Source organism: Mustela putorius, unplaced genomic scaffold (assembly GCF_011764305.1).
Source record: "Mustela putorius furo isolate JIRA1106 unplaced genomic scaffold, ASM1176430v1.1 tig00000129_pilon_pilon_pilon, whole genome shotgun sequence".
Lineage (NCBI taxonomy): Eukaryota > Metazoa > Chordata > Mammalia > Carnivora > Mustelidae > Mustela > Mustela putorius.
The window spans coordinates 34,057,061-34,077,950 of NW_025421290.1; the positions used below are offsets into that span (position 1 = coordinate 34,057,061).

General features: G+C 40.0%; 1 protein-coding gene across 29 annotated transcripts in view; it reads right to left on the reverse strand.

The window, feature by feature from the left end:
• Positions 1–787: 787 nt before the first annotated feature.
• The window catches only part of NRXN3 (neurexin 3), a 1,565,929-nt gene continuing 1,545,826 nt past the window's right edge, over positions 788–20,890 (reverse strand). For 13 of the 29 annotated variants that reach the window (XM_045074593.1, XM_045074602.1, XM_045074588.1 and 10 more), the window contains one exon: positions 788–4,183. In XM_045074593.1, the coding sequence (XP_044930528.1) occupies positions 3,258–4,183 (926 nt within the window). In that variant the 3' untranslated portion in view covers positions 788–3,257. Of the gene's footprint in view, positions 4,184–11,347; positions 12,020–20,890 lie in introns of those variants that run through there. The other 16 variants (XM_045074603.1, XM_045074604.1, XM_045074605.1 and 13 more) reach the window with 3 other exon arrangements.

Consider the following 20,890-nt stretch of genomic DNA (forward strand, 5'->3'; position numbering starts at 1 on the left):
AGCGTAACCATTCCACTAATGAAATCCGAAGGAACAGGGTTAACTAAATTTGCTTTTCTCTTTGAAAACTGGTAACCCATGTATGGGTAGAGTACACTGATTCAGTTAACTGACATGTCAGGATCATGGTGAAAAATGTGGAGTCTCATGACGGATTATCCCCTTGGCAAAGTAAATGGGTGTAGGGAACTGGTAAGTCAAGGACACCTGAGATATGAGAAAGGTGCCAGCTGTAGTGAATATTTGCAGAATTTTATAATCCAAAAATCTAGAAAGAAGCTGTAAAGATGTAAGCATTCATTTATATTTTGTCTTTCGACTTAATAATTAAAAAAAAATATGTCAATATGCCAGGAAACCTGGAGAGAAGGCATCTAAAGCTTTCCAGGGCTTAAGACATTATATAAGCAAGGTTCTGCCAAACCGTTAGAAGTTCGTGGACTTGTAGCATATACGTAAACTTTTTTTTAAATGTCTGGTAACTTATAGTATCCAATAATACTTCCCAGAATACAATGTTCTGTCATCTTACCTGTTCAGAAGTGTTCTCCAGCTTACCCTATCATAGCAATCTAAATAATAATGCCTCAGTTGACAGACAACGGTTGCGTAGTCCATAAATATGCCACTTCTAATAAATATATAGAAGGAATTAGTAACTGGTTAGAATATTTTACTTTGCATGGTCCTAGCTTACTTTTAATGAGATATGACATGTTTAGCTCTAGTGTAAGATCTCTTACCAAATGTTTAGAAAATAAAAATGCATCATCATACAAGGTTTGGGGAAGAACATTTTATTGCTAAGCATATCCTTGAACGAAAATGCAAATATGAAATAAAAGAGAAAGGAAAAAGAAAAAGCAGTAACTTCACAACATCATAAAATAAATTCCTTAAGAGTCTGCTCATAAAACAACAGGAATATGATAGAAGCTCACATACAGAATGCACATGTTCCCATAAAATTGTCCAAATAGAAACTTACACTGAAAGGAATAGAACAAATGTATTTTTACTCAAAAAAAATTTAAGAAAGAAAGCAGGAAATCAGTTCACAAGACCTCAAGACTCCAAAAACAGCAATCTTTTACAGACATCGAGATATAATCAACTTCATATAGGTTGGGCCATTTAAGTTATCTAAAGTCGTGCTTTGATATCTCTTTATAATCCTGTCTTTTTTAATGACAACAAAAAAATCCGAAACTCATAACATTGAAATATCAGATAATGAGGAACACCTCTTTCCATATACATCCGTCAAGGCTACCATCGTTTTGATTGCGCTTTTTGCCCCATGTCTTTAAGATATTTCTCGAAATCAAGTATTCATGCAACTTACAAAGACCAGCAAGAGTAGATTTCTAAATCTAAACAGCTGATTGGTTTTCATCTGTACAAAAGAAATTGTATATAACCGACCCTCCAGAAAACATACTTCATTTCTGTGTGCATATTTGTCTTGCTTTGTCTCTTGCTTTTGGGATTAGCTTTGGCCACACAACCAGTTTGTTTTTCTGTACATTGTTTCCTCTTTTCAAAAAGAAAGACAGACAACTGGAATATAAACCAAACGGAACCGAAACAAACCCATAGAAAAGAACAGACGGTTCTTAAAGCGGTTATGTACATAGGTGGCTAAGGAATTTATACCAGCAAAAATGTAGTAAAATATGTAAACAAAATCTGAGAAGATTGTTTATTCTCTTTGACACAGTTAACTGTGACAAAACTAAAACTCACACTTTCTTCACATTTTAAGGTTTACTTTTTTGTTGTTTTGTTATTTTCTTTTAAAACAACAGTCTCATTCCACTTCAAGACTTGAACAGTTTTCCTGTTTCAGTCATCCCATCAAACATACCATGATAAATATATCTGTATATATATTTATTTATATATATATTATACTATTAAATTCCTTTTTGTGTGTGTGTCACAGCAGCTTTATTCATTTATTATTTATTTATTTGTTTTTTAGAAAAGATGGGTGAAGGGAGACGTGAGCGAATGGAAGGACAGAGTTATCTGGAAGTGTCGGGCTACAAAATTAAACCACTATGAAAAACATCGTGTTGGGGGCGGGGGATGTCATTTGCACTCTGTCACCACGTTTGGCTTGTGTGACCTTTTGTGGATCCATCACACGTTGAACTCCCCTACTGTCTGTTTTGATTCTTTAACAGACTTTTAGTATTGTCTTGTCTTTTATTATGTGCATGCATTTCAGTCAGTCACATATCCAGCCCACCCCCTCTTCCCCTTCCCTGGGAAAGGCTCTGTTTTGTGGGGCTCTCTCCTTTACCACGATTTGGCTGGGCTAATGAACAGGAACAATATTGTTAAGTAAAGCCAGTAGCTCTGATAAAACCAGCCCTAAACCCATCTGGTCAGGGTTTGGGTGGCAAAATCTGAAATTAGATCCTGAGGGACCAGCTTTACAAATCAATGCCATCATCCATCATGTGATTTTGCTATGTGTTCAGCAAAGCATCATATAGGAAACAAACAACAGATTCTAGAAATACCACAACCTGATATGTAGAGTGAACACCATGGTAGCTTTTGAGTTCATATGGCAATAGTCTCTCTTACTTTCATTTTCTGAGTTTTTTTGTTTTGTTTTTTCTTCTTATGTCCAGTCATTCTCAAAAAATAAACAAAAACCCAAAAGCCATTTTTTTTTTCCCCTCAGATCTTGAAAAGTTACACGTACACTGGCCAAAACCAGATAAGGGTGGGTTTTTTTGTTTGTTTTTGTTTTTAATTTTTTTAATTTTTTTGTTTTTGTTTTTTACATAATTAAACCAAAAGAAAAGAAAAAACATCGTTACAGTCAAGCTTCACAAACATCATTACAGACTCACTTGGAGTTATGGAACAAGTAAGCCATGAAAGTCTTCTACCTTGGGTGAAAAGTCCTCAAGAGAAGGAAGCTTCCAAGTCCGCGAAAGTGGGGGAGCCACCGGCTTGCTCCAGGGCGCAGAGTGTGTGCTTTATGATACAGCAGGGCAGAGAGAATGTTCTGTCTCCGAGCGATGACTGAATCAAAGCAGCCATGGCTGAATTTTATAGGTAGGTACATCTTTGTGTGCGTCCTTTTAAAAATGGTTTTCCCCACCGTAGTCATGGTACACCCCATCTCATAGTAATCACAGTTCTGACATCTGTGAAATTCATTTTCCAAGTCTTTATAGATGTATATAGAAATAATTCTGTGTCATGAATTCACGTGACTGTGAGCGGTGTCATTTTTACACGTAATACTCCTTGTCCTTGTTTTTCTGTTTCTTGTGGCCGCTCTTCGAGCTCTGCTGCTTCTCCTTGATGAGCGTGCCGTTGCTCTGGGCCGAGTTGCTGATGTAGTTCCGCGTCTCGTCCACTTGATAGGACCCCTCGTCCCTGTTCCTGTACTTGTACATGGCATACAGGAGGATCAAGATGCAGAGGGCAGCAGCAGCCACAATGCCGACGACCATCCCTGTTGTACTGCTCGACTCCCGGATCACCTCTGAGGCCCCCGGAACCCGTCTGACTCCCGGCTCCGTGGGGTTTGCTGTGGGCACATTACGGAACATGGGGGAAGTAATTAGTGGGCTCTTCAGTTTGGTGCTGTCTAGCTCATAGGCAGTGGGCAACGGAGGCAAGACTATATCAGGCTGGGGTTTGAGATCACGGTTATTCATTTTGCCAGCTGGCAATTTGGGCACCATCCCAGACGAGGAGGAAGCTGTGAAGCGGATCAGCTCAGGGGACAAAGATGTGGTAGTAGTCCTACTAGTTTCGGAGACTTTGTTAGGTCTAAAGTCCTTGGATTCCCACTTGGGCGCATGTGCTTTGTAGCCACCTTCGAAGATTGAAGTGGAAAGACTCTTATCTGTTACCAAGGAGAAGGTGGTGTAAAAATCTTCATCATCAGTAGGGGGCAGGTTAGAGTCAAAGGTTTCCCCTGAGCCATACCCAGATATCACCAAGCCATCATCATCACAACCATCGCTGCCTTGGTCCGACAAGCAAGGTAACCCCGCCTCAGAGGTCATGGACAGGGAATCTTTGGTGGTCTCAATAATGGTGAGGAGGGGGCGGAAGGTAGGGGGGAGTGTAATGGAAGGTGCACGAGTAGCAATAGGAGGGGTAGCTAAAGGGTCTTCTACAAGAAGAGGGACAACTAATTCACCTCCTGGGATTGAAAAGAAAAAGAAAAAAACAATTAGTATATTTGTAGATAGACACAATTCCTCGTCATTCTCAGTGACTGTATTTCATAGGCTAGGCATCAGAAATTACGACAGAATGACCTGGATCCGCACGTGGATCCTTTCTTGTTGTAGCCTGATCATTCTAAACTGGCTTATAGCCCATTATATGCCTCTTGCCACCAAAATCTGAAATCCTTAGGTGTTAAAGATACTCTCAAGTAATTATTTATCTAGAGTTCAAGTACTCTGTTTCCAGGATCTGCTCACGAGATAATGACGTTCCATGTTCCTGTCGGCGAGAACTGACTGGCTATCAGAATTGTGGGTGTGCGTGCGTTCATGCATGTGGTTAACCCGGGAGCCCTAGCATTTCTTTATTATTTTCTTGGGTTTCTACTTACTTGCTCCCATGAGGATGAGCGTGATGCATTTCTCCATGTCCCAGAGATCAAGATCCGTGAATAAAAAAAACCGTCTTTAGTACTTTAAGCTAATTTTATTAGCATTTATCAATTTCAGTCTTCATTTATTTTATGCTAAGGGAGGGGAACCTAGGAGAGGTTGAAATGTTCATCTAACAAACCCTTTTGGACTACGCTTTTCCAAAAATTCCCCATTAAATGACAACTCACCTGGCACTGATCTCATATTATGTTCAGGCATTGCTTTGATGCTCTATGTGATAGACGCTGAGCTGGATACTATTTTTAAAATACCCAGACTAGATATCCATGCCTTGTGGAAAACTTAGATTCAGAAATGTAGAGATAGCCAAGGAAGGTTTTAAAATGGGCAATTCTTGGGGCACCTGGGTGTCTCAGTTAAGCGTCTGGCTTCTGCTCGGGTTATGATCTCAGGGTCCTCAGATCAAGCCCCTTTTGGGGCTCCGTGCTCGGCTCAGCAGGGAGTCTGCTTCCTTCTCCCTCTTCTTCTGTCCCTCCTTGTTCTCTCTCTCAAATAAATAAATAGAATCTTAAAAAAAATAAAATCAGCAATTTTTATCTAGAGTGGGAAAAATAAATTGGTTTACCCACAGACCCGAGTTATCACACTTATAAACATGTGGACTAGGCCAGGAAGGAAAGTTCAAAGTGGTTCAGTAAATCATAGTGTTGCGAATCATGGGTACCACAAATATTCTGTGGTGGGTGTTACTCACCTAATTGTAGGGCCACGTTTATTACTCATATACGTAAGCAAGATAATCGAGGTCTCTTTACAGGGTTATTTTTCAAACAGAGAAAGAATCTTCGGAAGTCACAGTTATCTCCTCATTGAATTTATTCCAAAAATGTATTCTAGCTGTTTTAAAGAAAAATCCTCTAGCGGGGATGGCATGATGTTTCCCAGTCCCAGTCCATCAGACAGGTGAGTCGCTAACAGGATATGATTTCCGAGCTGGGTCATTAAGCACTCAGCCAGGTGTGATGCTCTTGTGTGTTCCACAGTAACTGCCCTGACGGGATGGTTGGTGTTTGAACATCTATTGTCAGATAGATGTTCAGCTCTTGCTGAAGTGCCCCTTATCGGTGACAAAGTCAGACTTGTGTCTCACAACTGCAAAGTTCTAGGTAGACCAGCCTTTGAGCTTACATGGTCTTTCCAGGTTCTTCCTACAAAAACTGACTCACAAATGAAAACTCTCCTGCTTAGCTTTCCATACTTTACATCTTTTTTTTTTTAAAGATTTATTTATTTAGTTATTTGACAGAGATTACAAGTAGGCAGAGAGGCAGGCAGAGAGAGAGAGGAAGGGAAGCAGGCTCCCCACTGAGCAGAGAGCCTGACGTGGGGCTCGAACCCAGAACCCCAGGACCATGACCCGAGCCGAAGGCAGAGGCTTAACCCACTGAGCCACCCAGGTGCCCCAATACTTTATATCTTTAAAAATGTTTCCTGTGCCTCAGTTGGAACTGCTGCGTCTAACCGGCCCCGATTGCAGCTGTGCTAAGAGAAGGGTGTCCCAGGAGGAAGGTTGTAGCATACCTTCAGAGCACCTGAGAAGAGCCATTTGTTCCCATGTCAGATGCTTTATTCCAGAATCAGCCAGGAACATTGTGTTATGCAGAGAGAAATGGAGTTGGGGAGGGTGGCAGTAATGGACATAATGTATGTGTATCTTTGGAAGGCAAGCGGTCATCTCTGTCCTACCTGGTAATGTTACCATATGTAGGGAAATAGCACACAAACTTGAGAATTTCAAGATGGTATTTTGGGCTATGTGCTAACCCTAAGCTGCTTTCTTCTAGGGCTTAAGAGTTTCAAGCTACTGAGTGAAATGATCTTCGCAAATCTGTCAAAGCTTCAGACTTGCTTTACTGGATCACTGTTTTGTTTTACATTGTGAACATATATAATTCATATATCTTGCAGCATATTTAATGAATAATATAAAACTTTTGCTAGTTTTTATAAATGGAATTTGGAGCACAGTTCCCTAAACGGAAGCCAGTCCTAAAACTAACCCTGAGTTTACTTTTCACCTTATTCTTCTGGGGGCGGGGCGGGGAAAGGGTGTGTGGCAAGTGTTAATATTTAAGGTGACCCATGGAAAAAGGCAGTGTTTAAGGACAAGAAGGGCGATGAGAAGAGAAGGCCTATGATGTGTGTTTGAAGGTTCCCTAGAGATTACTCAGGGATGATTTCACTTTCCTTCAGAGAACAAGACAGGACTTTTTTCTTTTTTTTTTTTTTTTAACCCATCTCACCTAGAATAAAAGTTTAGCTTGTGTGTTCTTTTCTGGCACAAATACTGAGAGTCCTCTGTTCCTTAGGACAATGATAAAAACCTGCCCCATGTCTATTAAGCAGAGGAGGAGCTGAGATAAAGGACAAGGCATATCATTCTGCAAAAAGTCAAAAGCCTGGTACAAAACACTTAAATATCAAGGCAAATCGTTAAGTAGGGTGCTGGTGTCCTTTAAGTGAGATTAAGATTACCGCCTTCATAATTACACAGTGGCATTCTTTTGCAATTTTAGTGTACCATCTGGGACACCCAACTGGTGTCTTACATTTGCCTCCTTTCCCCCCTCTTCTTCCAATCCTAGCTGAAGCTTCTGCAGTGTCTTTGTTGTCAGAAGTCTACAAAATCCACAAACTGTTCAATCTGCAGCTGAATTGCCCCCCATTTCCTTTGCTATTCACTTCCCAATTCAATGCCCTTTTAACCTCTCTTGGATTAAAAGAAAAGGAGGAGAAACCATCATTTTCATAATGAAGTAGAGAGACGTAAAGCTCACCAGTTCATAAAAGCTTCTGAAAGGTTGGTGAGCCCTTAAGTGACATGGTAAGACCTTTACTTTAAAGCTAAAATGATGGGCACACCGCTATTTCAGAGTTTAAATAAAAGGACCTGTCTAAATTACTAAGATTCAGGTTTTTTTTTTTTTTTTGCCATTTTTGTTAATAATCCTGGCAGCAGTGATGAGAAAAAAAATAATAAATGAACTCCCTTGCCAAGGAAGAGTGAGCCCCAGTTCTGGTGGTAGGTTCATCAGTGAAAAGGGAGAAAAGCGTTCATAGTCTACTCCCTTTCCTGGCGTCTTAAGATACTAAAGAAAGTCTTTAGCTTAAAGGGAAGACAGCTGGGCCATGTGAATTGTTACAAAGGGGAATTATAGTGAAAATGAGATGGAAAATTCTAGAGATGTATAAATGCACAAGGTTCCTGGGACAAGTGTGTGAGTTGGTATGTATAATCAATTTTTATATCAAATTCCATCTTTAAGATTTAGGATGATTATAGTGTCCTGGGGAGTTCCAAGGGCACACATCCTTTGATATGAGGAGATGAAGGATACATTGCTCCCATGATTAGATCCTTAAGAGAAGTAACTTGGGTTATAGAGAGCTATTTAAGATTTCATGTTTATTTGTTTTAATCTAGAATGATTCCCTCGGAAATGCTGGAACAGCGGATGATATGTTGTTTTCAGTGCCCAAAGACTATGGAGTCAGGGATCTACCAGATGTCTATGCTTATAAAAGTATTCATTGAAGCAACAACCCTAAAATCATAGGGGGTTACAGGCAGAAACCCTTCACTGCAGGCCATCCACACCCTAATTTCCTATTCCATTCCCTGAATTTTTCTTTGGCTTGGAATAAGAACTATCTCTATTCCTTAACGTTAGCATTTTAAATCAGGAACATATACCCTTTTTGACAGGGTTGTGCTTTTCTTTAAACTAGAGAGATCACTAGGGATATAAAAGGTCTATTTTAGCCCTGAAGGCTGCCCTGCTTTTTTGCTTTATGAGTGTATTTATAGATATATAATTCATGTGTCTAGGGCTGATACCCAGCAAAAGGGGCTCTCTGCCATCGAAAAAGACAGTGTATTAAAAATTTAATAGAACTTTTCTGAACTGTGAGAATGTTGCAGGTGATGGTGAATGCAGTGGGTCATCTGAAAAAAAAAAAAACAGGAGCAGCACAAAATTTCAATGTGGCTCCAACCTTTGCCTCTCTGGAGATATTTGAGTCTAAGAAGTCACAAAAATACCAAACCAATGACACCAAAGAGCCAGACTGAGAGAGGACACCATGCTCCAGTTCCTTGAATTTCTTTCATGTCTATTTAGGTTCCTTTCTTTACCTCTTATTTGCATTTTTCTAGTTCTCTGCTGAGAAATTCACCTAATACGGAAAAATCATGCCTCCCCCCGCTAAATTAGTTGGTGAATGATATTCACCTCGTTATTTGGTGCCAAAGCAGCGTGTTCATGTAGCATAAAAATCTCCTGAAGCTTGCAGTCCCCGTCCACCTTCAGAAAAAATAGCCGCAGACAAACATGGCAAAGACCCGGGGAGCAGACTCCAGAGAAACTCAAGGGTCTCAAAGGGGCTTTTTAATAAGATGAGAATCTCTAAGTAGGACGTTTTCCCCCCTAGTTTATCTGAAATGGATTTGATTCTGAAAGGCTATGGATTCTATTTTTCAACATATGCCCATGTGAGATGAGAAGCCCCTGGATATCATTCTGTGTTGTAAAATAAGGAATGTTAGGTGGAGTTTTTCATTGACCTATTGAGTGAGAGATTTGCCACTGGAGTCCCTCCTACTCAGGCTGGCCTCCCAGCTCCCTAGCTTTACTAGCTATGAATTTGGTGAGAGTTCTTAAACTCTCTGAAGAATGGCAATGACAACTTAATCTCTCTCAAACCACCAGTGTGAAGAAGAAGAATGCATGCTAATGTTAATTTTAATGCATATTAAGTATTTAGCACAGAACCCATTGTTATTCCAAAATGCTATTACCAGTATTATTTCTACTAACATTTTGGACCTGTAGATACTGCATCCTTCTGACTTTTTTTCTTTTTTTTAACGTAGTAGACTCTGGCTAAGGTGCGAGTATAGAAATATAGGTTCTACATTATTGAAGCTATTTTATTTATTTATTTATTTATTTTGATTTATTTTCAGTGAGGCTATTTCAAATGCAGACTTGGAAGACTGATTTATAAGAATTCTAAGAGCCTGTGTTTAAAAAAAAAAAAAAAGATTACCCTTTTATTAAGTTGACCTATGGATAGCATCCACAACAAAAATAAATTCTATTAAACAAGATAACATCCCATTTAGGGAGTTCTTGGTTTTAAACCCAAATTATCGTCCAGCACATGAAACATAAAAGTCATATGAACTAAGAGAAAGCCCGTTCACGAAAGCTGCTGGGTTGGAAATGTATCTGTTAACCACTGTGTAGTCTATTTCTATAATAGTTTCTGATAACACAATACCTGAAATTAAAGTGAAACAAGTAACCTCTTTATTTAAAAATTGTATAGCACTTCTTACTGATCCTGTGTTCCCAAAGCCCATAAGGCAACATTAACCCAAATACCTTTAAGGTCGGGATATGCTCAGCGCTAAGGTCCCACAAAGTGGCAGTACCTACCGACCTGAAAAGTTTCCTAAACTAAAACTTTAGATGTGATAATCATCATGTTTCTTCTTGGCAGAATCCTTTTAAAGTTTACCTGATTAAATCCAGGCGAGAAATAGCAACTATTAATGAAAAGGGGAAAGGGAAGGGGAGGCATAGAGAGATTGGGACAAAGGGAGGGAGTGTGGGAGGAGGAGGAAGAGGGAGAAAGGCTGAGAGACTGGGAGATAGGCAGGGTCGAGGTCGGAGAGGGAGGGTCAGGGAGAGAGTCGGGAGGGAGAAGGAGAGAGAGAGGTAAAAGGAGGCGGGGTGCAGGGAAGGAAGGAGAAGAAGGGAGAGGGAAGATGAAGGAGAGAGGGAATGAGGGAGAGGTAGGAATGGAGGCAGGGGAGGAGGGAGAGGCAGGGGAGCGAGCAGGAGGGAAAGAAAGAGGCAGGTAGAGAGTTGGGGGGGGGGAGAATTGTGTCCCTTCTGTGTGTATGTGTGTGCTTTCACCAGTACTGAGTCCTGTACAGTGGAAGGCATCATCAGAGGACAACACTCTAAACAGAGGGGATCCTCCATGCCTTCATTCTCGATAGAACTGATTCCGTAGTCTGCGGTGCTGGTGGTGGCATAATCCTGGATAACCAAACTACCATAGTCACTTGAGAGTATCTTAATTTCCCTTTGCTGAAGGAAAACACAATAAAGGACTGATTTCCCTAAATGTTTTCTGAGGAGTTAAATGAGGATGTGTTACCACCGATAATACTTGGAGTTAACGCACTTTCTTGTAGGGGGTCCGGGCCTCCCATAAGCTGTTAGCAGTTCACTATCCCGCTGTAAAGCCTACAGTTACTTTCAAGGCTTTAAGGTTGGTTCAGGCAAAGAGGCGAGGCTTCCTTGAAGAACAACTCACCCACCCCCTTCTACCAAAAGTAGAGTTCACATTGATCGTTAGAAGCAATTCAGCACAGAGCATAACAGTGAAAATTAAGCAGAGGGACACAAATGAAATAAAATATTTAGTACTGTCTTCAAATCATATATAGAAAATAAAACCAACATCAGGGCCAAAGGAAGATAGAGGAAAAGAGAGCAGATAACATTGGCCAGGCATTCACAGTATAATGACAGGGGGAAAAAAAAAAAAAGTAAAAGCAAATAAAAAATAGAGGCTGTTTTTGGAAAACAAAGGAAGAAACCATTTCCATAAAATAACTTAAGTGATAAAAGCATACCGTATTAATTTATAGTCAACTTACATCAACAAATTGCCCGCATGTTTTTTGGCATGAAAGAAAAATTTACAAAAGAAAGTTGTGTAAGAATGCTCTTGGACAAATAGAATTGCCACATTCTTGTAACTTGCTTTTTTGTCGTCACTTCTTAAAAAACTTTTGAGCAAAATGTCTAATTTTTCAAATCTAATAATTTACAACAGAGGATGATACAGGGAGGCAACAACACATACATCCACACCACATAACATGAAAAGAAAAAAAAAATCTGCACTTCAACAAAGTTTTACTTTGAGGGGCTTGGGAGGTCATTGATTCTGAATTTGAAATAATTCCAATTGCGAGGATTTAAAAATTAATTAAAAAACCTGTTTACTTTTTTATAATTTGCCTTTCAAAAAAAATCTATGAATCTGGAGGGTTTTGAATGAACTTCTGCACTGATAGAGGTTCTCAGATATATATTTAATTTTTATTTTTGTCTTTTTGACAAGTTTTAGATTTCCTTAAGGGGATGGATGACAGCACATAAATTTGAACAATGCTGAAGAAAGGGGGGTATGGAAGGTGGCGAGAGGGGAGGGTCGTATTTATGAGTGTACTACACAAGAGATGATGATGATGGGGGTGAATGTGTAAGTGAGTCGCCATGTCCATGTAAGGGCGGCACGGAGTGATCTAGCTGCATTAGAGCTTCTGGCTGTAAGGAAGGGATGGGCAATATACAAAAACAAATGAGCCTACACATGCCCATCTACAGAAATAAAGAACAGAACTCTAACACAATCTCACACACCCTAAGCTGCAACTTCTTCAACATGCAATTACTCCAAAAATCATTACAGTGTCATTCAATTAGAGTTTCAAATAATAAAAACAGTTACACTTCTTTCCTACTCAAAGTAGCCAAAATACATAAAATAATACTAATAATCATGATCAAAAGATTAAAAGCAAAAACAAGGAGACTAGATTTATGCATTCAAGTTGAACAACTTCACCAGCAGCCACACAGCCCCATCTAGAGTCACTTAGGGAAGGGGGTTAGAGACTTGCAGAGGTGATGGAAAGGCAAGCCTGTATAGGGGAGCCCACTTGCTGGGTTTCTAATCACTACCCTAGAGAACAAGGGTGCTGTCTGAATGACGTCATCCGTCTTCCCCCCCGCCACCCCAGAGAGAAGGCACTAATTCCAAAGATGTGGATGTGGAGATTCTGCCGCTGAAGTTGTTCCACATTTAAAGAGGGAGTGGGAAAAAATTGCAAAAAACAATTCATAACTTTTTTCTCATAATTTTGGATAAAACCAAATCTAAAGTTAAAGATCTAGCAATTCAAAGAAAAAAACATTGATATATATACATAGATAGAGATAATACAAAAAGCACTTAATTCCCAAAGAAAAAAGGGAGAAAAGAACAAAAAAATTTTTTTAAAGAAAAAAGTATTGCACACACTTTCAGAGATGAACAACCAGATGCACACGCTGAGGAGGCACAGACAGAGCAATTAGGGGACACTTTTTTTTTTTTTTTTGCTTTTCTGGCTTATTGATTCCCCTTTTGGTGATAGCCAAAATTAAAACCAAATTTTGCATTTTCTTTAAAAAGAAATTTTGCATTTTCTTAATTTTTTTTTTTTTGGTTTTGCTTCTTTAAAAAAATAAAAAGGGCGTGCAGTCTGGATGTACGTCATAAGTAGACATTTGAAAGAGAAGAAAGTGGCTAAGACTGACAAATGGGTAATCTATTCTTTAACTGTAGGAATGGTAATCAAATTAATACATGCTTAAAGTAAGTTGCATTTAGGGAAAGTAGAAAAACAGAACACAAGCTAGGGTTGGGGAGAGGTCAGCAAGACAAAACTGATTTGGGGGTGGGGGGAAGGTACGGGACTTAGTCTCATGCCTTTCCAGTAGGGGCAAAGGGCATCCTATGGCTTTCTGCCAATTGCAACAAGGAAAAGAGGTGCACACGTGTATGTATGTATGTTGTGGCCTGAAGTAAAGCCTGTAGTGGCAGGAACTGAGGTAAAAATACATATGAGTTTGTGGTTCTGCTCTAAAAAACTTAATCCCACATTCATTCATAGACTTGGCATATTTTGTTAGTCATAGAGCAGTTGTAACTGCATTGTTGCCTATGAGTTTTCTGGGGTTTTGCTGAATTGACAGGGTACCATATGTGACAATAAGGTGTTCATAGAATGAGCCTGATAAATAGCAGATAGAGCAATAGAGATCTCTATTAGTAACAGGGGCAAACCCCCTCTCCACTCCAAACACAGAGCATGGTTTACTCCAGGTCCACTGGGGGGGGGGGGGGCTAGACCAGTCTTCTAGAGATCATGTGGGAAACAAATGTTCCATCCAATCTATATAGAGAAAAATGGAAAAGAGAGAGGGAGAGGAGAGGAGGAGAGTGAGTGGCTAGGGGAGAAGGGGGAGTGTGTGTGTGTGTGTGTGTGTGTGTGTGTGTGTGTGTTTAGAAATGGCCTCAGCCTCTACTGGAAGAAATCTTGAGAGTTATAGTCAATATTACATCCCTGTGGGAACATTAATGTCCAACCAAGGACTCGGAAACCCAGGCAGGCAAACCACAAAGGTAAGACACTTGAGAGCACCTGGTTCTGACACAATCCTAGTCACTCCTAGGAACTTTTTTGGGTGACTTTGACAAAAAGGAATAAATTGTGAGGATGAGTCAGACTTTGGCCCCCTCTGGGACGCCCCTTTTATTATTTTATTTTAAAATAATTAGAGTAACGTGTCCCCCATGGGTCCGTCCGTACCAAGATTTTTAGTCTCTGGTTTAATAATGTTTATCATTATTGTAGGAACTTCACAAAGAGCAGCTGGGAGGTATTAGAAGGAGGGAAAAAAAATCCCATTCATACTGGAAAAGAAAAACCCTTGTTGCCACTGATTTTTTACAAAATAATTATACTTTTAACATTGAATTTTATGGTATGAGAAGATCCTAAAAATACTCAAATGGCCTCATAAGGCATCAAATGATTTCTGCAGAACAAAATTTTGATAATACTCAAATGGGCTTTTTTTTTTCCATAGGCAATTTTTTAAAGTAGGAAACATAAGTGGCCGAAGTATGAGATTTAAAGAATAAGATGGTTCCAATATATACATAGTCCTGTCTTATAAGAGGTGTTAAGAGGGTGTTTTGAGGAGACCCATCAATTTGGGTGTCCTAGTTTTTTACTGAGTAATTTACCTATTTCAAAATAGCCTGTTTTAAAATTCACGCAAGTCTGACATATCACTTACATTCCGGAAATCACTGGTTGAAACAATCAAACATAGCAAAATTTAGGGTTGTCACTTTGCAAATAAAATAAATATTTTTTTAAACCCATGGAAGCCATAGTTTCACTGAAGCCAACACAAACTCTAGTGCATAGACACTTTCATAATATGTCAGCCATAGTTACCTACACAAGCTTGTTTGATTTCTAATGTAAGGTACAAAGTAGTATTGCTAGTAGTTCAAAATCATGTCCCAGCTTTATTTTCATCTTTCATCAGCTGTGGTAGGTTTTATCCTCAGTAACTACATAGTTCTGTTACCTATGTCTCTACTTTCTGGGTGTGCAGAACGATTTACTGCCATTGAGAACAAATAATACAATAATTTGACCTGAAATAGTATATTTTGATGCAACCTTTTTTTTTTCTTTTAATCCCACTGTGTCCAAATAACCCTGTCTAAATGTAAAGCCAGACTTTTAAAACCATCAAATGCAGTAAGATGCAATTCCACTGGTCAGAATTCACCTCGAGGAGTGCGCTTCTTTCAAAGACAAGTTTCTAAACTGCTTGGAGTTGTGCTTGACACCCTCCAAAGACACTGATGTAACTCAAGCTGTAGACCTGCCTCTTTGGGGGAGAGGGTCCTACCTGCGAATGGACATTGTTTTCTGTGTGTACAGGTGAGGCCCGAGAAGAAGACCTGAATGAACTACTTTGTATAAAAGCAAACATTTTAAATTTCTGAGGGAAAATAGTGGAGAGAAACAGGAAGAGGCGGCAACCCTCATGGGAGTCTGGTTGCAATTCCAGGAAAAGAGTTAAACCATTCCAAGTAGGGTGGGTAAGAGAAAAGTCTGGAGAACAAATACCTACTGAGGATTTTCAAGGTTTTTGTTAGATCTATGAGGTAGATTTCCTCTCTGTCCCTCCTACGGCAGATACAAAAACATTTCACTGATTGCTATTCTATGTGTCCATGGGAAGAAGGGAGGGATTCTTTCAGGATGATCAATGGCTCAGTTCTGAATCACAGTTTGGCCAAGAATAAAAATGGAGGCTCTAAAATGGATATAGCATCCGGGACTATGGGAAAGGCTGTCATCTGTATACAAAATGATCCCTGCATGTACTTTTGACTTCTCACAAGCTCTTCCTCAGACTTAAGGAATGCTCACAGAAGGGGTGAAGAAACCTGCTTCACTGAAATACAGTATTGGTTTCTAAATAAAAAGTTTAACATTTTTTTAAAATGGTGAACAAAAATGCCCCAAGTAAAAAACTCATATACTGTCCATTCCCGAACTCAGTTTCTATACATCATTAGAGTAGATAGGGAGAGACAGAAAAATTAAGAGATGGGGAGAGAGAGAATTTAAGCTTCCAAGATGGACAACAGAGTCCAGGACACCATCAAGCCCAATGTTCAGAACTGTATTTCTGTATTAATGATCTGCTTGCCCAGTTTTGAGTAACTTTTCATACTTAAGTGGATGAGAATGGATATAACATTACATTACAGTGGGTAGCATTACATTTTAAAACTAGTAAGATAGAACATTTATTGTGGAAGGACCTTAATGACTTCTTTCCCTTTCACATAATCTTCTACTTGAGCCTTAATTTAGTCCCCACGATCTCCATTCTTGTTTGTGAACCCGCTGTGCCCTGCAGAGATTTCTGCTGATTCCCGACACTCCGTTGCACTCCATTTGCTTTCTTCTTAGCCTCAACTTGACTCTAAGGACTTTAGTGCACACATGGAATCTTTATCTTTATTTGCCTACCAACTAGAATACTAATAACCAATCAAACATTTCTGGACTAAACTAATGAATGAGTAAATCAGTTAATATGTTTAATTGTAATTTTTACCCCCCCGACCTCTACCAACTAGGCTATAGCTTCCATAAAGGCATTAAAATCATGCATCACCACCATGGCTTGCCTTGCGCCTAGAATATGGGATAGAGCATATAGGATAGAGATGTTAGAGTCAGGAGACCTAAGGTCCAGGGTTGGATATAGTGCCCACTATACTGGCGTCTTAAGAAACTGAATAAGTCAGTTAACCTCCCTGAGTCAGTGTCCTCATCTGTAATAATGGAGATTATGATGTCTGCTCAATTAACTGACCTCACAGGATAGGTTTAGAGGACTAGTGAGAATTTGAATGTGAAAGTGTTTATAAATTCTAAAGGGCTTTCTAGATGTTACTGTTGTTTTCAAAGCCGACACCATAGCATCTGCTATAAAATTAGGGTTTCATATTCCAACAGAGGAGGCTGAGTCCCAGACAGCTGAGGTCAGTGCTACTCCAAGTGTGATCCTTGGAGTCTGCTTCAGCATCAAACAAAGAGCCTCAATCCAAAACCCTAACCCAAATACCTATTATTAGGCTTCTTCTGAAGCCCTGTCCCTAACCCTCCAATAAGGCTAGTAAGTTCCTAAAGCTTGCTTAGTTCATCTTTTAACAGTGAATTTTATTTCTGTATGTAATTTCACAATTACTTTATTTCACCCTTCATGTGGGTTTGAGCTGTACTCTGAAGAGCTCTTATTTTGAATCACTTCCATAACGACCTATTTACTTAGTGGCAGGTGGACGGACCTGGAGGTGAGTTCTTGTCCTCTAGCAAACCACGTGACTTGAGTCAAGTCACTTGCTCTTCACTCTAACCCCTTGGAAACACACATCTCAATAGATATCAGAACTGTGCGTTAAGACGAGGACAGGAGGGAACTGAGGGTCCAGGTAATATTTTGGCTCCTTTCTCCCAGAAGTGTTAATACAGAAAGATACCCAAAAGGAAAACTCTATTAAGAAATTTCCAGGAACTACTATTGTTTTCATGTTCACCAGGTATTAGTGCAAGTAAGCCTTTCTTCCCTTAGGATATTGAAAGTTCCCTGATTCACAAGCTGAATCTGTACGCTTATTTTGTGTGTTTTAATCTGTCTAGCATAGAGCAGGACACACCATAGGTCTTCAGTGCATATGTGCTGAATTAAACTACAAAAATAGAACAGCTTACAACACTTCGAGCTCTGTGTTGTGAAGTGGGTGGGATTCAAAAAAGCTCTCCTTGCTGGTGCTAGTTTCTTTAATCAGGAGGGAATATATTCATGAAACAATGAGAAAGAGCAGTACAAAGAGGGCTCAAAGCCATGAATTTAGCAACTGCTCCCCGGCTCTTCACCTTGCCTCCAGATAGACTTTCAGAGATAACATCAACAATAGCTCACTATTTGCAAATGATTATGCCTTTGTAATACTATTAAAATCCAAAACGGTAATATAAAATACTTATTTTATGTCAACATGAAAGTCACCTGTGTGCCAGTCAGAAAAATGGAAGCTCTGTCTGAAATATTTTGTTCCGGTAGTTGGAAGAGCCTGAGATCCCTCCTTTCTTCCTCCTCTCTCTCTCTGCCTCTCCCTCCAGGCTGGCCCCTGCCTTAATATTTTGAGTGATCCCATCTAGCCTCTTGGCTACACATCCTACCATCTATAGGACGATGATTTCCAGTTCACCACCCACTCAGAATTCTAGTTCCCCATCTCCACTGCCCAATCAACATTTCAACTTTGATACCTAAGAGGCGTCTCAAATCCAAAGGTTGGAACAGAACTTCGGATTTCATTTGCCTCCTAAACTTGTATCTCCCCTAGGATTTCCCATCTTTTTAGTCTGACTCATATGTACAAACCCCTAACTAGTCATCTACTTGGGCCCCTACCCCAACTCACCTCCACATATCCAGTGTACCAGCAAGTTTCACTGACTCTACTCTGGTAACAAATTCCTCACATGCCTACTTTTCCCAATGCCATTATCCAGGTCCTCGCATAAACCACCTTGATTCCTTGCTTGAACTCTGTAGTAACCTCCCAACCTACCTTCCTGCCTTCACTATTCACTTCCTAAAACCCATTCTCCATCATGAGCCGAAATGCTCTTTCAAAAGAATATGACATAGGGATGCCTGGTAGCTCGGTTGGTTAAGCGACTGCCTTCAGCTCAGGTCATGATCCTGGAGTCCTGGGATCGTGTCCCATATCGGGCTGCCAGCTCGACAGGGAGTCTGCTTCTCCCTCTGACCCTCCCACTTCTCATTTAAAAAAAAAAAATGTATACAATATAAATCAGATCAAGTTGGTTTCTTGCTTAAGATCTTTAAAGGTTTCCCCGGGGGAGCCTGGGTGGCTCAGTGGGTTAAAGCCTCTGCCTTCGGCTCAGGTCATGATCCCAGGTTCCTGGGATTGAGCCCTGAATCGGGCTCTCTGCTCAGCAGGAAGCCTACTTCCTCCTCTCTCTCTCTCTCTCTCTCTCTCTGTCTGCCTCTCTGCCTACTTGTGATCTCTGTCAAATAAATTTAAAAAATGAAATCATTAAAAAAATTAAAAAAAGGTTTCCCCAAACCCAAACTCTGTACCCTGACCCTCAGTTAAAGTGCCCTGTGATCAGCTGGCCGCCTGTCACCACTCCCATCTCATGTACTGATCTCTCACAGCAACTCTGTCCCAGGATGTCTCCGCCTCTGGCTATGCTTCTCTAGCTTTTCCTGCAGGAACACTTTTCCTTGCTCTTTGCCTCCACTGATTTGGGTCTCTCCTCTAATTTTATTCTTCAGAGAGGCCTCTAAAAGCAGCCCCTACTAAAGTAGCAACCTGCTCCCTAACTGATCTTGATTCTCTCCATAGCAGACTCTTGCCCATTTGTTTATGTTCAGCCCTCCCTCATTGGTAGGTAAGCTCCATGGGAACAGAGACTCTGTCTTGTTCTCCACTATACTTAGAGCAGAACTGGACATATAGTAAGAGCTCAAGAAATCACTGCTGAATGATTTCATTCAGTGACATCATTCCTGAGTGCAGGCACTGAGTAAATGTTTCATAAACTAACGAAGCATTGCATTCTCTATTCTGTTTTGTTTTCTTTTACTCTTCTCCAAACCAGATGGGATTTCCTTGAGTTCTAGTCAGCAGTTCCAGTGCAAATTGGACCTTCTCAGCCACGGCTGGCTGAAAAAGCCTTCTGAAAAAATACACCACTAACTCATTCTCCCTTTCATAAACCAGTGCTGCGATGTTTATTAAAAACTTGGGCTTTGCTTTGCAGTTGTGAAAGCTAAAGATAAAATAAACGGAATATTCAGACCTAGAGCTGCCAACTTTGATGCTTGTCTTTAGGCAATAGCAAGGAAGGAGCCAAACAAATTATCAGCAGGAGGAATGGTGACCAGCGTAGTAAAAATGTACTTGGTTATCTTTGCCTCTTCTGGCATGGCAGTCACTGATAGCAGAATCTGGCAGCACTGGGATCTTTCTCCTAAACTGGTACCCTGACACTTTTCGAGTGTGTTTATAAGTTAATAAATTATTCAAGAAGGTTTATTTTGCTTCTGTTGTCCACAAAAGCTCATCTCTCTGTCATTATGATCAGAATTCTTTTTTTTTTTTTTTTTAAAGATTTTTGAGAGAGCGAGAGAGGATCTCAAGCAGACACACACCAAGCATGAAGCTGATGTCGGACCCGATGCCATGACCACAAGATCATGACCTTAGCTGAAACCAACAGTAGGATGCTTAACTGATTACACCACCCAGGTGCCCATATGACCAGAATTGGGTTTTTTTTGTTGTTGTTGTTGTTGTTGTTCTAGAGTTTCTTTGGGTGGTAGCAGCTGGGCCTCCCAACCTATTACTTCCTCTCCACAGGCCCCTTAAATCATGTAAGTTGTTCATGAGAAATAGCTGAACTTGAAAACACTTGACACTACAACTCACTATATCTCAAAAACTCCCTCTTTTCCCTAAAATCTATTTTCATTGCAGGGAACATACAGTGCTCATAAATCATTAGCACTAAGGCATTTTCATAATCAATGGGAACTAATACTATGCAAACAAGATGAAAAACTGGCCCAAGACTCATACACTTGATGTCAAGGTGCTGTACTATGACTACATGCTTTGACTGTGTCTGACCTGAGCCTTGAGGAGCAGAAGACTGCAGAGATGTCTGCATGGATGGCACATATCATGAGATTATTCTTAGTTTTTTCTTTTGGTAAATGAAACTGTTATAGATTAGAAGGAGCTACAAGAAATTCCCTAGTCATTCCAAAAACTCAATGCGTATGAGCCAGTAGATTAGTAAAAATAGATGCTTAGGGACAAACGCATATGATCAAATGATGACCATAGTGATCTCCTTGAAAATATGAGGAAAGAGAAAGAAAATATGAATTGTAATCATATAGTTAAAACACTAATTAACCAGAAACCTAATTCTGGAAGGAGAT